Genomic DNA, 19,569 nt, shown 5'->3' on the forward strand with positions numbered 1-19,569 from the left:
CTCTCTCTCTCTCTCTCTCTCTCTCTCTCTCTCCAACTCTTTTTTTGTGGAAGAGTACATCAGTGCATTCAGGCTCCCGAGTAAAATCATAAACTCCTCCTGACAGTGATCTTGGACCATACCATGAGATTTCATTCTATGAATAAATACCCTATGGCATTTACAAACAATGTTTACAAAGCTATGTTCCCAGGGCATTCAAAATATTTCACTATAATTTGTGTCATATTTTCTTGGGGACATTTTAGCATATTTCATCCTCAAGGTGAAATTGGTTTCTCTTGCCCCTTTCTTAGACCTGATCTGACAATGATGGCCATTGAGGGAATTTCTTTTATATAGTCTTTCAGAAAGAAAGCGTCTTTATGAAAAATTAACTTGAAACTGAAAACTGTGTTTCCATACACTGCCCCAGTTTCCTTTTGATGTTCATTCATATTCACAAATATTGACATATTCATTTGAGATGAGGAAGACAATACCTCTACATGTGAATTACACCTTGTTTGTAATTGGGACTGAATATGTATTTTGTTAAATAAGGACACGTGTATAATAGGTATGCCAATGAAGCAATGAGACTTTCAAATCACTTTCAATTAAGTTATGTTTACCTTGCAAGTAATGAGACTGTACTCTTTGTTTTGTTTTAATGATTGATTATAAAATAAAATGAAAAAGGGAAGAATTACTAGTGCACGTTAGTTGTGCAGGATAGAGAAACATCAGGGTGACTGGAGATGTGACAAAGCAGGGAAAGTTAAACAGATAGTTAAAGGTAGTTAAACTATCCCCAGCAATAAAAAATTATATATGCTCTACACTATGCAAAATAATGTATGCTATATAGTATTAATTGCAGTGCTATTTGTAATAGCAAGGATATGGAGGCAGCCCTAGATGGTCAATAGATGATTGGATCAAAATGTGTGAAAATGCAGCTCTCTTGCCTGCCTGTGACTATGCAGGTGTTTCTTTTCACAAACCTTTTCCTTTTGCAAAACCGTGAAGGCAGCTCTCCTGCTCACCTGTGACTACGCAGGTGCTTCTTTCTTTCTTTCTTTCTTTCTTTCTTTCTTTCTTTCTTTCTTTCTTTCTTTCTTTCTTTCTTCTTTTTTCTTTCTTCTTTCTTTCTTTCTTTCTTTCTTTCTTTCTTTCTTTCTTTCTTTCTTTCTTTCTTTCTTTCTTTCTTTCTTTCTTTCTTTCTTTCTTTCTTTCTTTCTTTCTCTCTCTCTCTCTCTCTCTCTCTCTCTCTCTCTCTCTCTCTCTCTCTCTCTTTCTTTCCTTCTTTCCTTCTTTCCTTCTTTCTTTCTTTCTTTCTCCTTTTCCCAATAAACCTGTCCTTTAAAAATATAAAAAAAAAAAATCATGGTATGCTGTGGAATACTATTCAGTTATAAGAAAAGATAAAATGTAGCCATTTGCAGCAGTATAGAGGGAACTCAAGGGAAATCTGTGTAGTACAGTACGTCATAATGACAAATACCGGACACTTAGATAGTTGACCATCTGACAAAGTAAAATAACTACAAAAACTAGTGGATGTTAATAATTGAGGTGAGAGCTTTGAGACTAAAAGAAAAGGAGGCGGGGATATAAAAGATGGTGGTAGTGGGGGGGATATTTTAAAACAATGTTGCTTCAGCATGTATCTGGACAACAGTGTGTGGTGTTGATGTAGATATCTGATGCTATATGATTAGTAACTGTTAGGATCCCAAGCATAAATAAAATAAAATTTAACAGACCATCTGAAGCAAAACAAGGTAAATAATTAAATCCAATGGAAAATTATAAACAGCAAAGTTTATTTTATCCCTGTGTCACACTGACAGGTAGCTTTGCAGAGTTGTTGAACTGATGGGTGCTTGCATCCCTGAAGTCGTTTTTTTGCTTTACAGTTCCTTTGTTCATCATAGTAGGGGCAGGGATTAGCTGAAAGAAAAAAGCATGGTCATATAATACTGCCTCAGAAGTCAGTCACTGAGAAGAGAGATCATCACCTTAAAAACATAAATTTTATTAACAACGGCTAACTAATTGTGAATGGAAAGCAAGTAATGAGCTAAATTATTACAGAAGATTAAATCAGGTATGATATTAAGCAGGTTTCTTGAATCTTGAGTCTCTTTTTTGATAGGAATATATCTAAGCATATTGGAGATTCATCATTACGAACTATAACATTATTTTGAAATCATCAGTTTCATAAACTACATGTAATAAAAAACTAAATTATACTATAATAATATAATAAAATGTAATAATTTAGTAATATAATAATTTATATTATGTAATATGTATTATGTCATATATAGGTAATAATATGAAAATGATGTAATATAAAATATAACTCATTCATTTATTATAGTTAACGTATTTAATGATTTATAATTTAATAAGTCATTGCTTGAATTATTAATAGTTACATACAACATATATGTGAAGGTTTATTTCTGAGTTTTCTATTCCATAGGTACTTATCTGTCTTATTAAATAATATTATTTGTATGTTTTCTTACAGAAAGTTTTTTAAAAAATGAGTTTTTTTTAATTGAGATCCCACTGGTATGCAACACTATGTGTGATCAGAGGTACAGGCTCACACCTCTTCAAATACATGTTACCTTACTACACATACCAACAAGGCACACACAATCATCCACCACAGTCCATCTGTCAGTTTTTCCCTCAGTGTCATACTATTTTGATTACTGTAGTTTCGTGGTAAGTTTTGAAATCAGGAAGTATGAGTCTTCTAGCTTTATTTTTTTGAATGAAGAAAATTAATACAAAGGCAATGTAAAAATTAGGTAAAAATCCACATTTATAGTAGCAAATAAAGTCTCAGTCTCCTTACCAAGACATCTCAAATAATGGTTCACACATTTTTCTCACTTGGTTCTACACTATGAACATGCACACATACACATAAATATGTGTCTTCTGTTATGCAGTATTTTGGAGGAATATGAATGTGATACACTTTTTTTTTAATTAGGGAAATGTTTACAACATTGTATTGGTTTCTGGTACACAGGAATAAATATATAATTGGAACGCATTTGGTTAATATTACATTTTAGGTAAGACTTACTTAGGAAATAAAAAGACATGTTGTAAGGGACAGTGTGTTCATCAACTAATATCTTCTACTGTGTCAGGAAATGTGGAAGAACAAGGATCACTTAGTAAAACAGTTCATGTTAACCTAAGTGATCAGGCAGGTAAGGGAGTTAACTAGTAAACTGGACAGTGTTTCTAATTGGAGGGCAATGTGTCTAATAGGAATTCCAGAAACTTCTCACAGAGAAGTTTATATAACTTATATAACTTCTTATATAAGTTCTTATATAAGAACTTATATTTACATTAACATTTTATCTAGGTTCTCTTTTTAGGAACTGTAAGCTTTAGGGTAGGAGCTTGAGTTTTTAGATTTAAAAATTCTAATTTTCATTCCAATATATTTAATCAATGGTCTTTTTGTTTACTCTGGAAATGGGGGAGGATTAATCAGAAATAACGTAGGGAGATTTCTTGTAGGATGATTGAATAAAAACTTGTAGAAAGTACAATAATGTTAAAAGTTTGATTTAAAGGACACAAGACTTCTAAATCACCAGTCAACATTAAGCAAATTGAGATGTAAAACTTACTACAAAGTTTATCTTCACAGTCTTTAGGACAGTCTCCACATGGGGGTCCATTATTGTAAGGTACGTTCATTTTGTCAGGATCATTGCCCCTTAAAAAAGAAATGAGGAAAAATAGATGATCTCATTAAATTTGTTTTGAAGGTGCATATATAATTTTACTTATTATTTACATTCAAATTTGAAAACAAATTTTAAAAATCAAATATAAAAACAAGTTTTAAAATACATATAAAACCATGATAATCTCTAGGCAATTTAATATTCTTAGACTTACAGTGGTAGTATCTTATCGAGTATACAACAGACAACTCTGGGGTCTTAAGAACACTTTCAGGCAAGTTGTACGTTTTTGTGTTTTAAAGTCCTAATAGAAGTGGGACCTTTGGACTGTCAAGTTCTAATAGGAAGGCTTTAGAGCCAATTGCAATAGCACATTTGTATTTATTTATAACAATAAAGACTCAGCAAAGAGCCATGTAAAAAGGCATGTTTCTTAACAATGTGAAGAAAGAAATGAATCAAATTGAAAAATGTCCTGTTTCCATCTTGTACTAAGTCATGAGAACTTGATAGATGTTAGTGTCTTTTTATATACATGGAGTGTATAAAAACTGAAAAGGGTCAGTGTGCCTAAACCTAAAGTGTGAGAGTTGGGAGAGAGGGAAAGTCTTACCTGCAAATGACTAAGAAAACAATGTAGATTAAGCTGATATTTAATATTATTTAAAAATAAAGTAAATGTTCTGGTTGAAAAAAATTTCTTTGCTATTTTTCTTTGATAACTCAATTGCTTAATTTTCTTTTCTTTTTTAAAAAGATTTATTTATTTATTTATACAAACACTGGGTACAGTCAAGCATGGGAGAGTGAAAGAATTAACCAGAGCCAGATCAGGGAACAGAACAGGCAGACTGACGAAATACACTGCTGAGTGGAGCAGCGGGTGGCAGGAGAGGCCTGTCACGCCATGTGGGACCCTCACTGGCAGCCGGGGATCAAAATGGCACTGCAGAGGCTGTGGGCAGCTTCGCAGCCCAGCACTCAACCGCTGTGCCACCAGGGGAGGCCCCAATTGCTTAATTTTCATTAAAAATATCAACTAATTCAGGAATGCTTTTTGCTAAGCACTTGGTCTCATCATGTGACTGAGAAAATTCTCGTATGACAGTTCCATGTGATCTACTTTTTTCTTTAGAACAGTCAGAAATTCACCACAATCTACTAGTCCATGCAAATATTTAGTAAAACTGATATGCTATACATTCCATGAGCACTTACTATCTTTAGAGCTAATTTCTAAAATAAAATCATGACAAATATTAATTACTGAAACCAAGATATGATAAAAGCAGAAAATAATACACAATAAGCTACTACATGAACATATCTATTAAGTCTATAGTGATAGTAGAGGCTTTATTTAATGTGTAAATATGATAGTATATTATCAGATAAATAATTTTTATTGAGTCATAGCAAACATCATTATTGTGTTACCCACATAGGAGACACCGGTTAAACACCATGCATGGAGCTCATATTAAGGAACAAAATCTCATGTAATATACAAGTAAATACATGTAGCTGAACTAGTAATATGCAGACTGGTCATCAACTTTCCTTAGCCGGGTAATATTTAAACTAACATTTGCAGTCAGCATTTTGGGGGGCTTTATCCACTCAGAGCAATCCTTAATTCTGATAATCATAACTGAAGCCACACAAGTTGGTCTTGTGGTCCCTTGCAGTTTCCCTTGTCTGAAGCTGATTCTTACTCTATAAGCAATTAATGGGATAAAATAGTACACCTGCCCATCATTGACGAAACAGATTTCTTCTCTTCTAGGAATTCTTATTCACCCTTTTGATCATATGTATATCTAATTTATAAAGAGAAGTCATATACCAACTTTTCTCAACTAAAAAGCTAAATACAAGAATATTTGACTTTTTCCGTGTTCATTCTTTTTTTTTTTTAAAGATTTATTTATTTATGCATATAAGAACTGTGGTACAGGCCAGAGGTGTGGGGGTGAGAGGATTCACCAGAGACAGAACAGGGAACAGAACAGGCAGAGTGACTGAAATACACTGCTGAGGGGAGCACCACACGAGTCAGGAGAGGTTTACTGTGCCTTGTGGGCTGCTCCCTGGCTGGCCGGGAATCAAAATCATGCTGCAGAGGCTGCGGATTGCTTCATAGTGCGGTGCTTAACCCATTGCCCCACCAGGGAGGCCCCTTCTGTGTTCATTCTTGATACTCAACTTCATTTCTGCCTTGAATTCTAGAAATACGCTTGAATCATTGAAGTAAAGTTCTGGTTTGTTTCCTTTCACTAATACCCACTTCAAGAGTTAACAGGACTTAGCAACTGACAATTTTACTGAATTTGAACTTTCCATTAATGAGCTATATATAGTTTATAAAAAATCTGATCTAAAGGAAAAGATGTGTATGTAAAATGTTTTAATTATTGGGTAAATGACGTTATATCCCTAAAGTTCTTCTTAACTGAGATGAAATATTTAAATTTTCTTTTGTAATGTTTAAAACAAAAGACTATGTGGGGGAAACATTTCTAAAATTCAGGTGACATCAGTGATGTAACACATACTCATGACAATAATGGCAAACATAGAAGTATCGAGTGGATTTTCTTTCATGGCATGATGCTATGCCACAGCCAATGAGGTACGAAGTGGCCCAAACAATCTGTAAAGACAAACAGGTCATTTTATTAATTATTTTATATTTTGCTAGGTGATTAACATATGAATATTATTGTCCATGTTTGAGAATAAACACACTGGTTTTTAAGGTGCTTTTAGCATGGACTGTCAGTCTTAGAAACAGAATGATTACCATTTGTCTAGATAACACTAGACAGAAGATAAAATTCTGTTGTTTAATGTGCCCAGCCTCTGGTATTTTGTTTTGGCAGTCCAAGCCAAACAGAATGGTGTGGATGAGAATGTACTTAAAGAAGGTGGAAATTTTGTGCATTGCTTCTGGGAAAATAAAATGGCACAGTGTAGTGGAAAACAATATACCAATTCTGCAAATAATTAAATATAGAATTACCACTTGATCCAGAAATTCCACTCTGGTTTTATGCCAAGTAATTGAAAACAGGGGATGAACAAATTTTTTTCACCAGCCCTCACAGCATCATTATTCTTTTTTATTTTTTTAAAGATTTATTTATTTAGGGCCTCCCCGGTGGCGCAGCGGTTGAGCGCTGGGTTGCGAAGCTACCCAAAGCCTCCGCGGCGCCGGTTTGATCCCCGGCTGCTCCCCGGCCACCGGAGGAGGGTCCCGCATGGCGCGCAGACCTCTCCTGCCGCCCGCTGCTCCCCTCAGCAGTGTACTTCGGTCCTTCTGCCTGCTCTGCTCCCCGCTCTGGCTCTGATGAATTCTCTCACCCTCCCACGCTTCTGACTGTACCAGTGCTTATATAAATAAATAAATAAATCTTTAAAAAAAAGAGTTGGGCCTCCCCTGGTGGCGCAGCGGTTGAGCACTGGCTTGCAAGGCTGCTCGCAGCCTCTGCAGCGCTGGTTCGTTGCCCGGCCGCCGGTGAGGGTCCCACGAAAAAAAAAAATTGTAGAATGATTTTTCCATGGTTCTTAATCACCTATTTCTCATACATGCTTATAATCATACTACTAATATATATATAAAATTAGTATATTATATTAACAATAGTATATTAATAATATCAATAGTATATTAATAATATTAGTATAATATATACTAATCAGTGTGTGTGTATATATATGTGTGTGTATCTGTATGTGTGTGTGTATATATATGTATATATATGTGTGTGTGTGTGTGTGTGTGTATGTGTATAGGCCAGGGTGCAGTTTACCTGAGTGTAATGGTCAATAGTTTCGTCACCACCAACTGATGACCAGTCACCATAATTGAAATATTTAGACTCATTGTACCAGATTCCAATTACATTTGACCAGGAGTAAAGATGAGATGTCAAATAAATATTTTCTCCACAAAATGTATCTGAAAGGAGGAAAAAGAGTTAGTTCAAACTCTAATAAAAGCTGATAATATTTTACAAGGATTCTTCTTCATAACTATTGTATAAATGTTTCAATGGTCAGTGTCTTATGAGAGTAGGTAATCTGCTGGTAATCTTTCTCACTGATGAATGAACTTGGGATGTTCAGGTTTGGTGGCAGCTACCAATAGGAGATGATGTGCAAGTTTTGATATATCAACCAGCTTTTCAGTTGGTGCCAATTCCAAGCTAGTGGAGAGGAGTGAAACCAATCAGGATAGCCTATGAGCTTGCAACAGAAATTGTTACTTGAAAATAGTTGCACAGAGGAGTTCATCATGCAAGGGTCTTGGAATAAGTATTTGTTACTTAGTGATCCACTTATGATATGGTCTCTTGGTTAAACAGTACTCAGGAGTTATCTGCCTTTCTAGTACAGGGAAAAATCACTTTGCTAATTCATCACTCAGTAGTAGTGGGTAAAAATGCCCCCAAATCTGTAAATATGGAAGTTTCATTAGTATTTTAAACATACTTTATAATACACAAGTATCTCATAAATATTATTAACATCTACTTGTATGGAAAATACTAATGGCTTTTCTGGAACCTAACAGTGATCAACCTAATTTAAATACCATAAAATGTTCATATGCACTTAAATTGTTCCTATTGGAAGCTCAGTAAATATAATTCATTTCTCAACTGTGTTAGTGTTTCATAGCTAAAGAAATCCCTATAATGATATTGTGGGTAGCTGTAGTAATTATATAAAATGGAAACCTTCTAGCAATCTACCTATCCATCCAGTTATCATTGTACTGCTCAATTATTCTCTAATATTGAGAGCTTTGATTCTTTTCCTCTAATGGTCAGAATCTGGAATTTGAATATTTGAATACACAAATTAAAAATTCATAGTAATGAAGGGTGTACTGGGCCACAATGCATTGCCTTTTATGGGGCATTTATGGGTCAAATGAAAATAGAGACAATATGACTTAACTTATCCTGAAGACTTTTGAGCATAACATAAAAAATGATCATATAGGTTTATACCTACTTGTAATTCGCCTCTTAAGTGCATTGCTCTTTCTTAATTCACAATTATTTGACCAAATTCTGGCATTTTGTGCAGCTTTTTCACTCCAATTCTACAATAGACACATAAAATACAAACAGGTGATCATACTAACAATTCCATGATAACATTCTAATTGTTTTTAAAAATACAAAGTTCAAAATATCATCAGTTATATAAGCTATCAATTTTAAATAATAATACTCAAATATTGTCATTGGAAGAGGAAGTACACACTTTCAATTTATTGTATTAGACCTTGAATTTACACAATAAAATTTTGATTATAATGTTCAGATGTAGCTCTCTCTCAGAAGTGTTAGAGTTTAAGTAAATGTTTCCAGTAGAGTAACCTGAGTACAAATCCTTCCATCCTTTGTTAGTAGTTTTATGTCAGACACATTATTTAATGCCTTTGCATCTCAGTTTCTTTTTTTTGTTAAGATTTATTTATAAAATGTTGCATGCTCAACAAATAGATGCTAACTGTGATAGGAAGCAAGTACAGGAACACACACCTCCATTAAAATTATTATTTTTATTTTTTATTTATTTATACAAGAACTGGGCTACAGGCCAGATGCATGGAAGGGTGAGAGGATTCACCAGAGACAGAGTAGGGAACAGAACAGGCAGACTGACTGAAATACACTGCTGAGGGGACCAGAGGGCAAGAAAGGAGAGGTCTGCTATCTCCACAGCCGGCTGGGATTGAACCGGGCACTTCAGAGGCTGTGGACAGATTCACAGTGCTGCACTCAACCACGTGCACCACCAGGGAGGCCCCTCCATTAAAATTATTAATCAGAAAAGGGAATAATAACTAATGTTACATGTCAGGATTTGTTTCGAACTCTGCATTTATAGTCTTTCATTTCTACTCCTAACAACTCTACGAGGGAAATACTATCATCACTTATAATTGAAGAAACTGAGGCACAGAGACATTTCATAATTTTTCAGTATAACACAAGCAACAGTGCCAAAAAGAAAATGGGAATCTAGATTAGCCTTAATCTCTTAATGTGTGCTAAGTCTATTATATGAAGGGTTTTGACAGATCTATCTCCGAAGAAGGTGAAAAGCAAAAAGCCTATTATCACTAGCTGTAGACTTTTCCCAAAATTTCTCCCTAACTCTTTCACCCTCACATTCTACACATCTACTTAGAAGCTTGTCCTAATATCTGCACGTAAAACATTGTCAACAAAGGTGATGGTGTTTGTTTTTACCAAAGACTTTAACATAAATCTTTCAGCTATTCTTAGAATAATTTGATGACAACTAACTTAGATTTTCAGTATTTTTCCTGGTCTCAAAGAAGATCTCTCTCTCTATACACACACATACACACACACAAACACACATGCATATGTATGTATATATGCTGCAGTCTTTGTAACTTTCATGGAACTACCCCCCAGGTTTATGAATTTTCTAAACCATTAGACGTATTCAGTGACTCATTAGCCTATATTCAAAGGGAAACAGTTTTGGAGGGTTTGATTACACTAACTGGCTGAGAATCTGAATACCTCAATTCTCAGATTATCTATTCCCCTGACTACTGTCCATTGAAGACAACTATGTAATGTTAAACAAAGTTTGCTATCCCAGGATGTTGGGGCCACTTCATCTCACCCATGCCAAATCAGGATCAGAGAGTGGGGCCCAAGATTCTGTGCTCTACCACATTCTTCAGATGATTGTTAAGTATATACACATTTGAGAGGCACTGATCTGGGCACATTAAGAAGGGAGCTGGAACTATTGCTTTGTCACTTGCTAACACTGTGCTTTGATGAAGTTACCTCCTCTGAGTCTGATTCTTCTGCTATTTCATTGGTTGGTTTGTGAGTACCAAACTTTTAGTATATTGAATATGAATAGAATATAACAAAATCTCAGAAAACACCATGGCTATTGTTGTTATTATTGTTGTTGCTGTTTCATTAATCTTACCATCTTCAGCATGTTACTGGCTGGTGGAACTACATTTCTCCTAAGGGTGTTATGCATAGCAACAATTTCATTTTGGACAGCTTCCAGTTCAGTGAGTAGTGTATGATATTGAACTCCAGGTGGTGTTGCCTGTTACCAGAAAATTATTAGTTTTACTTCTTTCAAGTAGAATTTGTCATGTATAATATATTTTCAAACCTATGGAAATAAGAATTTATAGTTTATTTGAATAAACAATGATCTATATAGCCTTTTATAATGTATGATACATTAGTTTATTAATTTCCATTTCTCTAATGATAGTTTTAAGGATTTCTGAATGGCAGTGTAATAATATACAAGTCATATTTTCACTTAAATATTTTTTTTTAAGATTTATTTATTTTCATACAAGAACCGGGGTATAGGCCAGATGCACGGGAGGGTGAGAAGACTTACTGGAGACCACTTAAAATTTTTAACTCTTAGTTTCCAGAGAAAACTATAAAATTATGTGCAAATTTTCCCATAATTACCTGTCTGTAGAATGCATATATGATATTTTTATCAATACCTTCAGCCCTTTCATATTTTCCCTTTTTACTCTTGGTCAGTTTGTGGATATCAGGCCTTTGTTCCCTTGATTGGTAGGGATTCTACTATCTTCTTTTTGATTTGGACTGTTAACTGGTAACTGATTCATTCTTTCACATGGCAATTGAGTTAGTTTACCTCCCAGAACTTGGGTTAAGTGGCCTAGACCAGGTTACTACTAACTAGATCCTAAAGGCAAATGTAAATTTCTCAGTTGGTCTTTCTCCTTTTACTCTAGAATAGTGACTGTACTTCAACTTAGCTTTTGTTATTGTGAAATGTGTAGATTCCACTATGGGGTAGGAATCAGAGGGAAGGAGACAACTTTAAAATAACATCTTGCAGCTTACTGGAAGATTATTAGGTTATGGGCTAGAACTCAACCTGTTTCTCTTAGGCACAAGGTGTGAGTGATAAGATCCAAACACCAAATCAGTCCCTCTGTGGTCTTGATGCACATGGATTTCTTTCATTTACAATATTGTCTTGTACTTTTGACTTCTATTAGCATGTGAAAATGTAAGAATTACTCATTTTCTACACCAAAGCTATTAGGTCATCATGAAGATATTTTAAATTAAAATAATATATTAAAATAATATAATAATTAAAATAATATAATATTAATTAAATTAAATAATATAATATTTTCTTTTATCATTGAGGTTATATAGAGTTAGATATAATTGGGTCATCATAAACTGTTAGGGACTTACTCCTTGTACCATTGATTGTTTTGTGAGTATTGAATTTTTTTGTTTTTAAGAAGTAGTCAAATTCAGATCTCTTACTGATTCTATTGCTAACAGTTTCTCTCATTTCTCTTTTTTGCCTTGTACTTTTCATTTTATATTTAATTTTGATATATTAAAATCTCACTGTGCTCACAAATCAGATAACTCTATTGACATATTGATGAAATACCTTTTCTGGTTAAAAAAAATAAAAGAAAAACAACAACAGTAATTTTCCCATTTAGCCACGGAAAATGTATGGATAGATTGTAAGAAAGCAGTTGTCATCCTACACTCTCAGCTTTTTTGAATTATTCGGTGGGGCTATAATGAAAAAGGAACCAAACCATTTGGGTTTACTTCTGGCTCTGCCACTGCCTCTTATCTTACCTTAGCCATGTGATCTAATGCCCCTGTGCTTTAGTTAATTTCTCTGTAATATGGGAATAAGAATAGTACTTGTCAAAAAAGTCAGTTCTATTGCAAAGTCAGTTCTATTATAGGTTTAGGACTTATTCTTATCTGCAAAGTCATTATGAAGCATGCAATCATTACATACACTTAAAATCAAAAGAGGCAGGAACCCAGCCATCACAGTCAAAGATAAGATGTATTTCATTGTCATCCCTGAAAAAAAAAACAAACATAAATTTAGATTATTTTCAACTTGTGGAAAGTTTTATAATAAGCTTTTTTTTTTCTTCTTTTTTTGGACCAGTTTTACAGTCTATACATTTTCTGCAGAAGATCTGTAAGGAAAAAAAACAAGTTTTAATACAATTATCTTTGGAACCAAGAGAGGAAGAGCGAATTGTAATTAGAAGAATAATAGATTTAATATCTTAATCCGTGCAATTTTTGAATATGTTACCTTTTGTGGCAAAGGAAAATTAAAGTAGCAGATGAAATTCAAATTGCTTAACAGTAGACTTTAAAATAGAGAGATTATCCTGGTGAGCTCAATGTAATGGCAAGGGTACTTACATGTGAAAGCGGATGGCATTTTTGTGGATGATGAGAAAGGTACCATGAGCCAAAGAATATGGACAACTTCTGGAAATAGGACAAATAAACAGGTTCTCCACTGGAGTCTCCTTATTGACATCTCGATTTTAACCCATTGAGATCCACCTGAATGTCGAATCTCCAGAATTTTAAGATAATATATTTGTATTGTTTTAAGACACTAAGTTTATAATAATTTATTTAGGTAATAATTGGAAATTAATACAAGATACAATAGATTAGATTTAAATTAACTGTACCTTTCAGAGCACAAGTGTGATCCTGGTACTAATCTGCAAATATGATTTAGAGATATTCTGTAATTATCTGGTTACTCTGCTGAGAATGGCTGTCATTATCAGCAAGCCAAATTAGATCTAATAAAGCCACCCTTTATTTCTATTTGATATGTTTACTAATTCTAGAGCATTATAAGTAAAGGTTATTAAGTTTGGTTGGCACCTTCTTTTCGTCACCTGCCAAGTTTATTTCTGAATCCATCTTACTGAATGGGAAGCAGACAAAGCTGTATGATTCTCATTTTACAAAACTGAAACTTTCTCAGATCAGGTTAACCACTCTGTGTAGAATAATATACAAGATGTGGTTTGTCATTTTTCTCAAGCTTCCCCCACCCACTGCCAAGCAAGTTTAATGTGAGAGGAATTCTGTATATCACTACTTTTAGAGAAAACATGCCAAAAAATGTCTTTTACCACTTTTTTCATCTTTCTTTCCCTTCTTCTCTCTCCCTCTAAATGTCACATATCCTCGAGTCCTAACATTTACCGTAATATAGTATGATAAAATATAGATGATAACATATAGATAAATATAGATGATAAATATAAATGATAAATACAGATGATATAGATAAATATAGATGATAACATAGATGATAAAATATGCATCTCATTCTCTTACCATGTCTTCAAAAAATCCAGTAATCCTTAAAAAAATCCATGAATTAATTGAAGAAAATATAAAATAAAAAAGGAGCTTCTGAAATGTAATAGACTTATGTATTCATACACATTGACATTTATACCTCCACTATATATAAATATACACATACGTACACACACATGCATACATGTAAAATATGCAAATATAAAAATTTATGTTAGGTAGGCATATATATGCATATATGTGTAATAATAAACCAAGTGTTATTATTCAAGCACGTCCCCATTATGAGGCTGTCTATAAATTCTGTGTTGCATTTTCTGAGGGAAAACTTTTTTGGGTGATACTTGTCTTGATTGTTGAAATGTTTCCATGGATATACACTAAGTACTTCAGGTATACCATAAAAACTATTAAAAATAAATTTTAAAATATAGGTATATCCAACTTAGCTGATATACTAACTAGTTGGCATTGACAAACTGACAAAATTTAAATTACATTTTCAATTTTATATACAAATTCAGTACTTAAATTTGCATGTGAAAACATAATTTATATAAAATATTATCTCTTATTTTCTCTAGTATTTGTATTGTTATTTTATATTCATTATGGACATTATTCTGGTAATTTTCTTTAGATTTTTGGCAAAGTTTGATTTTAAGCTCTTTTTCTCTATAAGTAATTTTATTATTAATATTTTACTATAAATATCCAATTTTAGGACTTTTAAAATGAATTAACATAGTTATTTATCTTCAGAATTAAAAAGTGATTCAAATATTTGAACTTTTTTCATTAATAATTATATAAATCTAATTTTACTTATAAGTGTACCTGATACCCAGTAGGTATATAAAAATACTCAATAGATGAATTTATTTTTATAAAGCTGAAATAATTGTCTATTTCATAAATGGTATTTCAGATATACATATAACATTCTATTTTAACTCAATATGGTATGATATAAGATTCATACTAGTCCTAGAGATAAAATATTAATGTTTTTTCCTAGTTTCTACTATTACCTACAATACTGATAAATCCTCCAGTTCTCTGAGCCTCAAGTTCCTTTATATAGAATAAAATGCAATGTTAAAGATACAGATGGCACTCAAGTTCCTAGGACTGCATGACACAACCAACTCTTGTCTTATTCTTTTCAGAATTCCCCTCCTGCTTACTGGACTTCATAACCCAAAGTGAAAGTATATCATATTTTGCAAATAGATGGTAATTAATTCTGATAGAAGACTTTGGAAAATGTATACTATCTCTCATGTTATTGAAATATATAAATACAACTTGGAATTTTACTTATAAATAAAATATCTTCTATCATAAATGGGGAAAAATCATAAGATACATATAAAGTATTTGATAGAATACTGCGAATAGCTAGGTGTAATGTATACACACAACCTAAAACTTCAAAGGATTGAGGCTGTCAAGAAAACAGAATAACCTTTGCTCAAGGTCCAAATATCCATACAATTATGTCAAAACCTGAAAGTAAAGATTGATAATTGGACAATAGCAGTATATTAACCATTTCAGAATGTGGATTAAATGAGGATTAAATTTAGGTAATTATCAAAGTATCCCTGTTGAAATATCATAAAAGTATATTATGAAAGTATAGATTTCTGAACCTTCATACTCCTCATAGTTAGAATCAGTGGGTGAGGTTGAAGGAGTGGAAAATGACAGACAGTAGGCGGAGATTTTTGTAAACAGTGAATCCAGCAGAAGTGACAAAGGTGCAGACATAGAGATTAGAATTAAAGAGCATAACTCAGGGTTTGAATAGAAGTTGGAAAAGTAAGTGGGCCCATGTAAAGACACTCTCATACCAGGCTGAGGCTTGTGTACTGAAGAATGAAGACAGGATTAGTCCCAGGGTGTGAAACAGGGGCAAGCCTCCAGAATGGTCTGAATGATTCTTCATTGCCTGAAGAATTCTAGATATTTGCAATAAATCTAGAACCAAGTAGGCCATTTTAACCAGGGAATTACACTTGCTTGCATATATTCTTGCAGATATATATACTTGAATGTATATATCCTTGGGTAAAGGGAGGTCTTCTGAATAGAAACATTACAGAAGCAGTAAGAGTCACCTCATTGACATTGGCATCAGTCTCCGATTATCATAATTATTTTATACACAACAGGTAACCTTAAGTCAATGCTCTTAAAATATTTTCATATAATAATACTATAAACTTGACACTAGTTAAATTTATATTCCTTACATTACTGCTCCAGTTTATATTTCCCATTAATACATAAACAGAACATGAATATTTGAAAGTTAACATTTATTAAGAAAAAAGATCAAGAATGAGGGAGAAGACTTAGGACAACTGAATACTGCCCTCTGGCATGTTCTCTTATATTAAACTGTTAGACCACAACCTTCTCAGACAGCACGTACTTAGAGAACAGTTTCTTCCTTGTCTTGGTCAAAGATTCGTAAGAATAGACTGTACAAGGAATATATATTCAATCTTTTTTTATATTCTTTTCCTCAGTGAATTTGTTAATTTTAAAAAAATTTACTGCAGTATGGCTTACATTTAGTAAAGTACATGAATCTTAAGGATACGGATTGATAAATTTGTATGCATATGGATATCTTTATAACCGCTATCAAAAACAATGTAAAGATACAGTTCTAGCACCCAAGAAGATCCCTGGTCCCCCTTTCAGTTAGTAACCTCCAGTGTAAAAGCTATTCTGATTTCTATAACCACAATTAGTTCTTACCAGAAATAATATAAGTAAATATTTATTTTGCATCTACCTCTTTTACTTAATATGTCTATAGAATTCATCCATGTTGCACATGGAAAAGTTTATTTTTCTTACTAGTTGTGTAGTATTCTAGCATAAGGAGACAGTATACTTTACTTACTCTATTATTTTTTTTAAAGATTTATTTATTTATGCATACAAGAACTGGGGTACAGGCCAGAGATGCGGGGGGTGAGAGGATTCACCAGAGACAGAGTGGGGAACAAAACAGGCAGACTGACCTAAGTACACTGCTGAGAGAAGCAGCGGGCAAGACAGGAGAGGTCTGCCTTGCCATGTGGGTAGCTCCCTGTCCGGCCAGGGATTGAACTTGTGCTGCAGAGGCTGCAGATTTCTTCATAGTGCAGTGCTTAACCCCTTTGGCCACCAGGGAGGCCCCTATTTACTCTATTATGAATGAACACGTGGCTTATTTTTAGTTTAAAATTGTTATTAATAAAACTTCTATGAACATTTGATTCATATTTTATTAACTGTTTTTATATATACCCAAGAATGGAATCATTGGGTGATATGATACATAGATTGACTTTTTTTCCCGTCAAATATTTTTTCTATAAGAGTTATAGCAATTTGTACCTTCATACTTTGACCAGTTTCATATTCTTACCCATACTTGACATTCTCAGTATTTTCAAAATTTTATCCATTTTGTGCATGTACATAGATGTGTGTGTGTGCATGTGTGCGTGTGTGTTTGTGTTTATCCTAAATTTAAGAATTTTCAATTATCTCAAAGCCATTGGTCATGAGGTAATTTTCTTCTAAAAGCTTGATTCAACAATGATGAGATTTTGAAAAACGAAACAGGAAGAATTATATTACCAGATACCAAGACTTACTATAGTGCTGTACTAATTAAGACAGACTACTAATGGTACAAGTGTATATAAATAGACCAATGTAGTATAATGGAATATAGGCATAGAGTCACATACATAGTTACCTGACTTAGGACAAAAGCTAGTATTCATTTGAGTAGAGAAAGCATGAACAGTTTTGTAAAAGATATGAGGTCAAGTAGTATCCAGCAGAGGAAAATAAAACTTTTGATCACTGTATCCCACATAAGCAAAATTTATTTTGATATAAGCCATAGACCAAAATGTGATTACTACCTCATTTGTGACAAATCTTAATATAAAAATCTGAATGTGAAAATTGTGTTCTATTTGTAAGACATGACTTTCATACTGTTTTATGATTCTCTACCACTGTTTGAAGTACAAACAGGATTTTCCTATTGATTTTCTTTCATTGGAAATGTCATCTTCTCCTCTGCATTATAAATAGAAGGTCTCTGCAAAGGAGAAGAAGGTGACTATTGGTAGTCTTGCTATGTATTATTGAAAGTGAGCATTTTCAAAAGCAGAGTGTGGAATGTGCATAGATAGGAAGCATTTGGAGAATGGATATGTGAAATGGAAAAGCAGTGAGGGAGAAGGAAAGGTCCAGAGGGAACAGCTGATCAGGAAGTTTGGGATTGGGTGGGACTCAAGAGTGTGGGATTTGTGATATCTGAGTGACAGCATTAAGACCTTGGGGACTTAAAGCAGTCTTGGAGATAAACAGAGGAAAGGAATGCAGAAAGGAGTTTATAATCTCAAAATGAGCCCTTCACAGTTCCTCCTCTTACTACCTTGACTCTGACATAGTCTCTGTGACAGTTGTTGCAAAGTAAAATATCTCATCCCCCAAAATTTCATTGCTGGGCATTTCCCCAAGCTAAAATTAAAACTAGTTTGCCTTCAGTTATAAAAATGATAGTCTCTAAATAAGGGATCAGGAAAAAGAGTAATTATAACAAAGTGAAAATCAAAATCAACAGGCAGCTGTAAACCAGAGACACAGTACGGGGGGGGGAAAGGGAGTAGGATCAAAACAAGGATCGTGGGAATTTTACAGGCATGACAACCAAGATGAAAATGCATACATTGTACAAAAATGAAAAATGATGTAAAAATATATAAAATAAAATAAAAAATTAAAATAAAGAAATAGTCTCTGTTTAAGTTTGGTAAAAGTTTCACATAGTTCATGAAATAAAAGATGTCACCTTGACACTTTACTACATGAGAGCTAACTGTGCATAAAGAATAGCTTTTTTAAGTCCTGCTAGAAGAAGTTAATGAAAATGATCCAAATAAATAATACCACTTTCTATTTGTACAGAAGGTTTGTTCATTAATTTCTTTATTAGAAGCATGGAAATAACATTTATTTTTATGTTATAATGAATGGGTGCTAAAATAAGATACTTTTATTTAATATTATAATTCTATCAAATAGTCTTTTATCATTTATCTGACCTTTCAAATAAGTAAACTGGTACTTAAAGATGTTGTAGAACTTATCCAAGTTCACACAGTTTGTAAGACTCATGTTCTGATGAGAACCAGATCTTTGGCTAAATAGTATTCTCTTACCTTTAAAAAATACGTAGAGGTGAAATGGTGAAGGAAATTTTATGGGGACTACACCTGAGTGGGGGGACAGGAAAGCAAGCATTGTTTAAAAATGAACAATGATGTAAAATGCATACATATAAATAAAAATTATATATATATAATAAAACTGCAGTCAAAATGTCATAAAAAAATAAAAAATACTCACCAAGAGAAGGTTTGCTCTTGCAGGAAGTCAGCACAAGAAAAATGCTTACAAGGGAACCAGGAATTTATAGCAGACAAATGGAATGTATGCATAATAATGAGTACAAACCAAGAGACTGTGAAGTTTGCAAATTGCGTATTAGAATGCATTCTAGATTATAATCAAGTTTACATCAATACTGAACCTTACCAGTT

At 33.3% G+C, this 19,569-nt stretch overlaps 1 protein-coding gene across 1 annotated transcript; it reads right to left on the reverse strand.

Annotated features, from left to right (window-relative positions):
• Window positions 1–1,807: 1,807 nt before the first annotated feature.
• On the reverse strand, window positions 1,808–13,073 carry CRISP1 (cysteine rich secretory protein 1). The gene is made up of 8 exons (XM_037520905.1): window positions 13,013–13,073; window positions 12,588–12,655; window positions 10,722–10,850; window positions 8,742–8,832; window positions 7,532–7,680; window positions 6,275–6,372; window positions 3,660–3,748; window positions 1,808–1,935 (listed from the first exon to the last, which is right to left on the reverse strand). The coding sequence occupies exons 1-8, from the start codon at window positions 13,056–13,058 to the stop codon at window positions 1,808–1,810; spliced, it is 798 nt and encodes a 265-aa protein (XP_037376802.1). The 5' UTR covers window positions 13,059–13,073.
• Between the last annotated feature and the right edge of the window lie 6,496 nt (window positions 13,074–19,569).

This window comes from Talpa occidentalis, unplaced genomic scaffold, assembly GCF_014898055.3.
Source record: "Talpa occidentalis isolate TD23 unplaced genomic scaffold, MPIMG_talOcc4v2.1 talOcc4.2, whole genome shotgun sequence".
Lineage (NCBI taxonomy): Eukaryota > Metazoa > Chordata > Mammalia > Eulipotyphla > Talpidae > Talpa > Talpa occidentalis.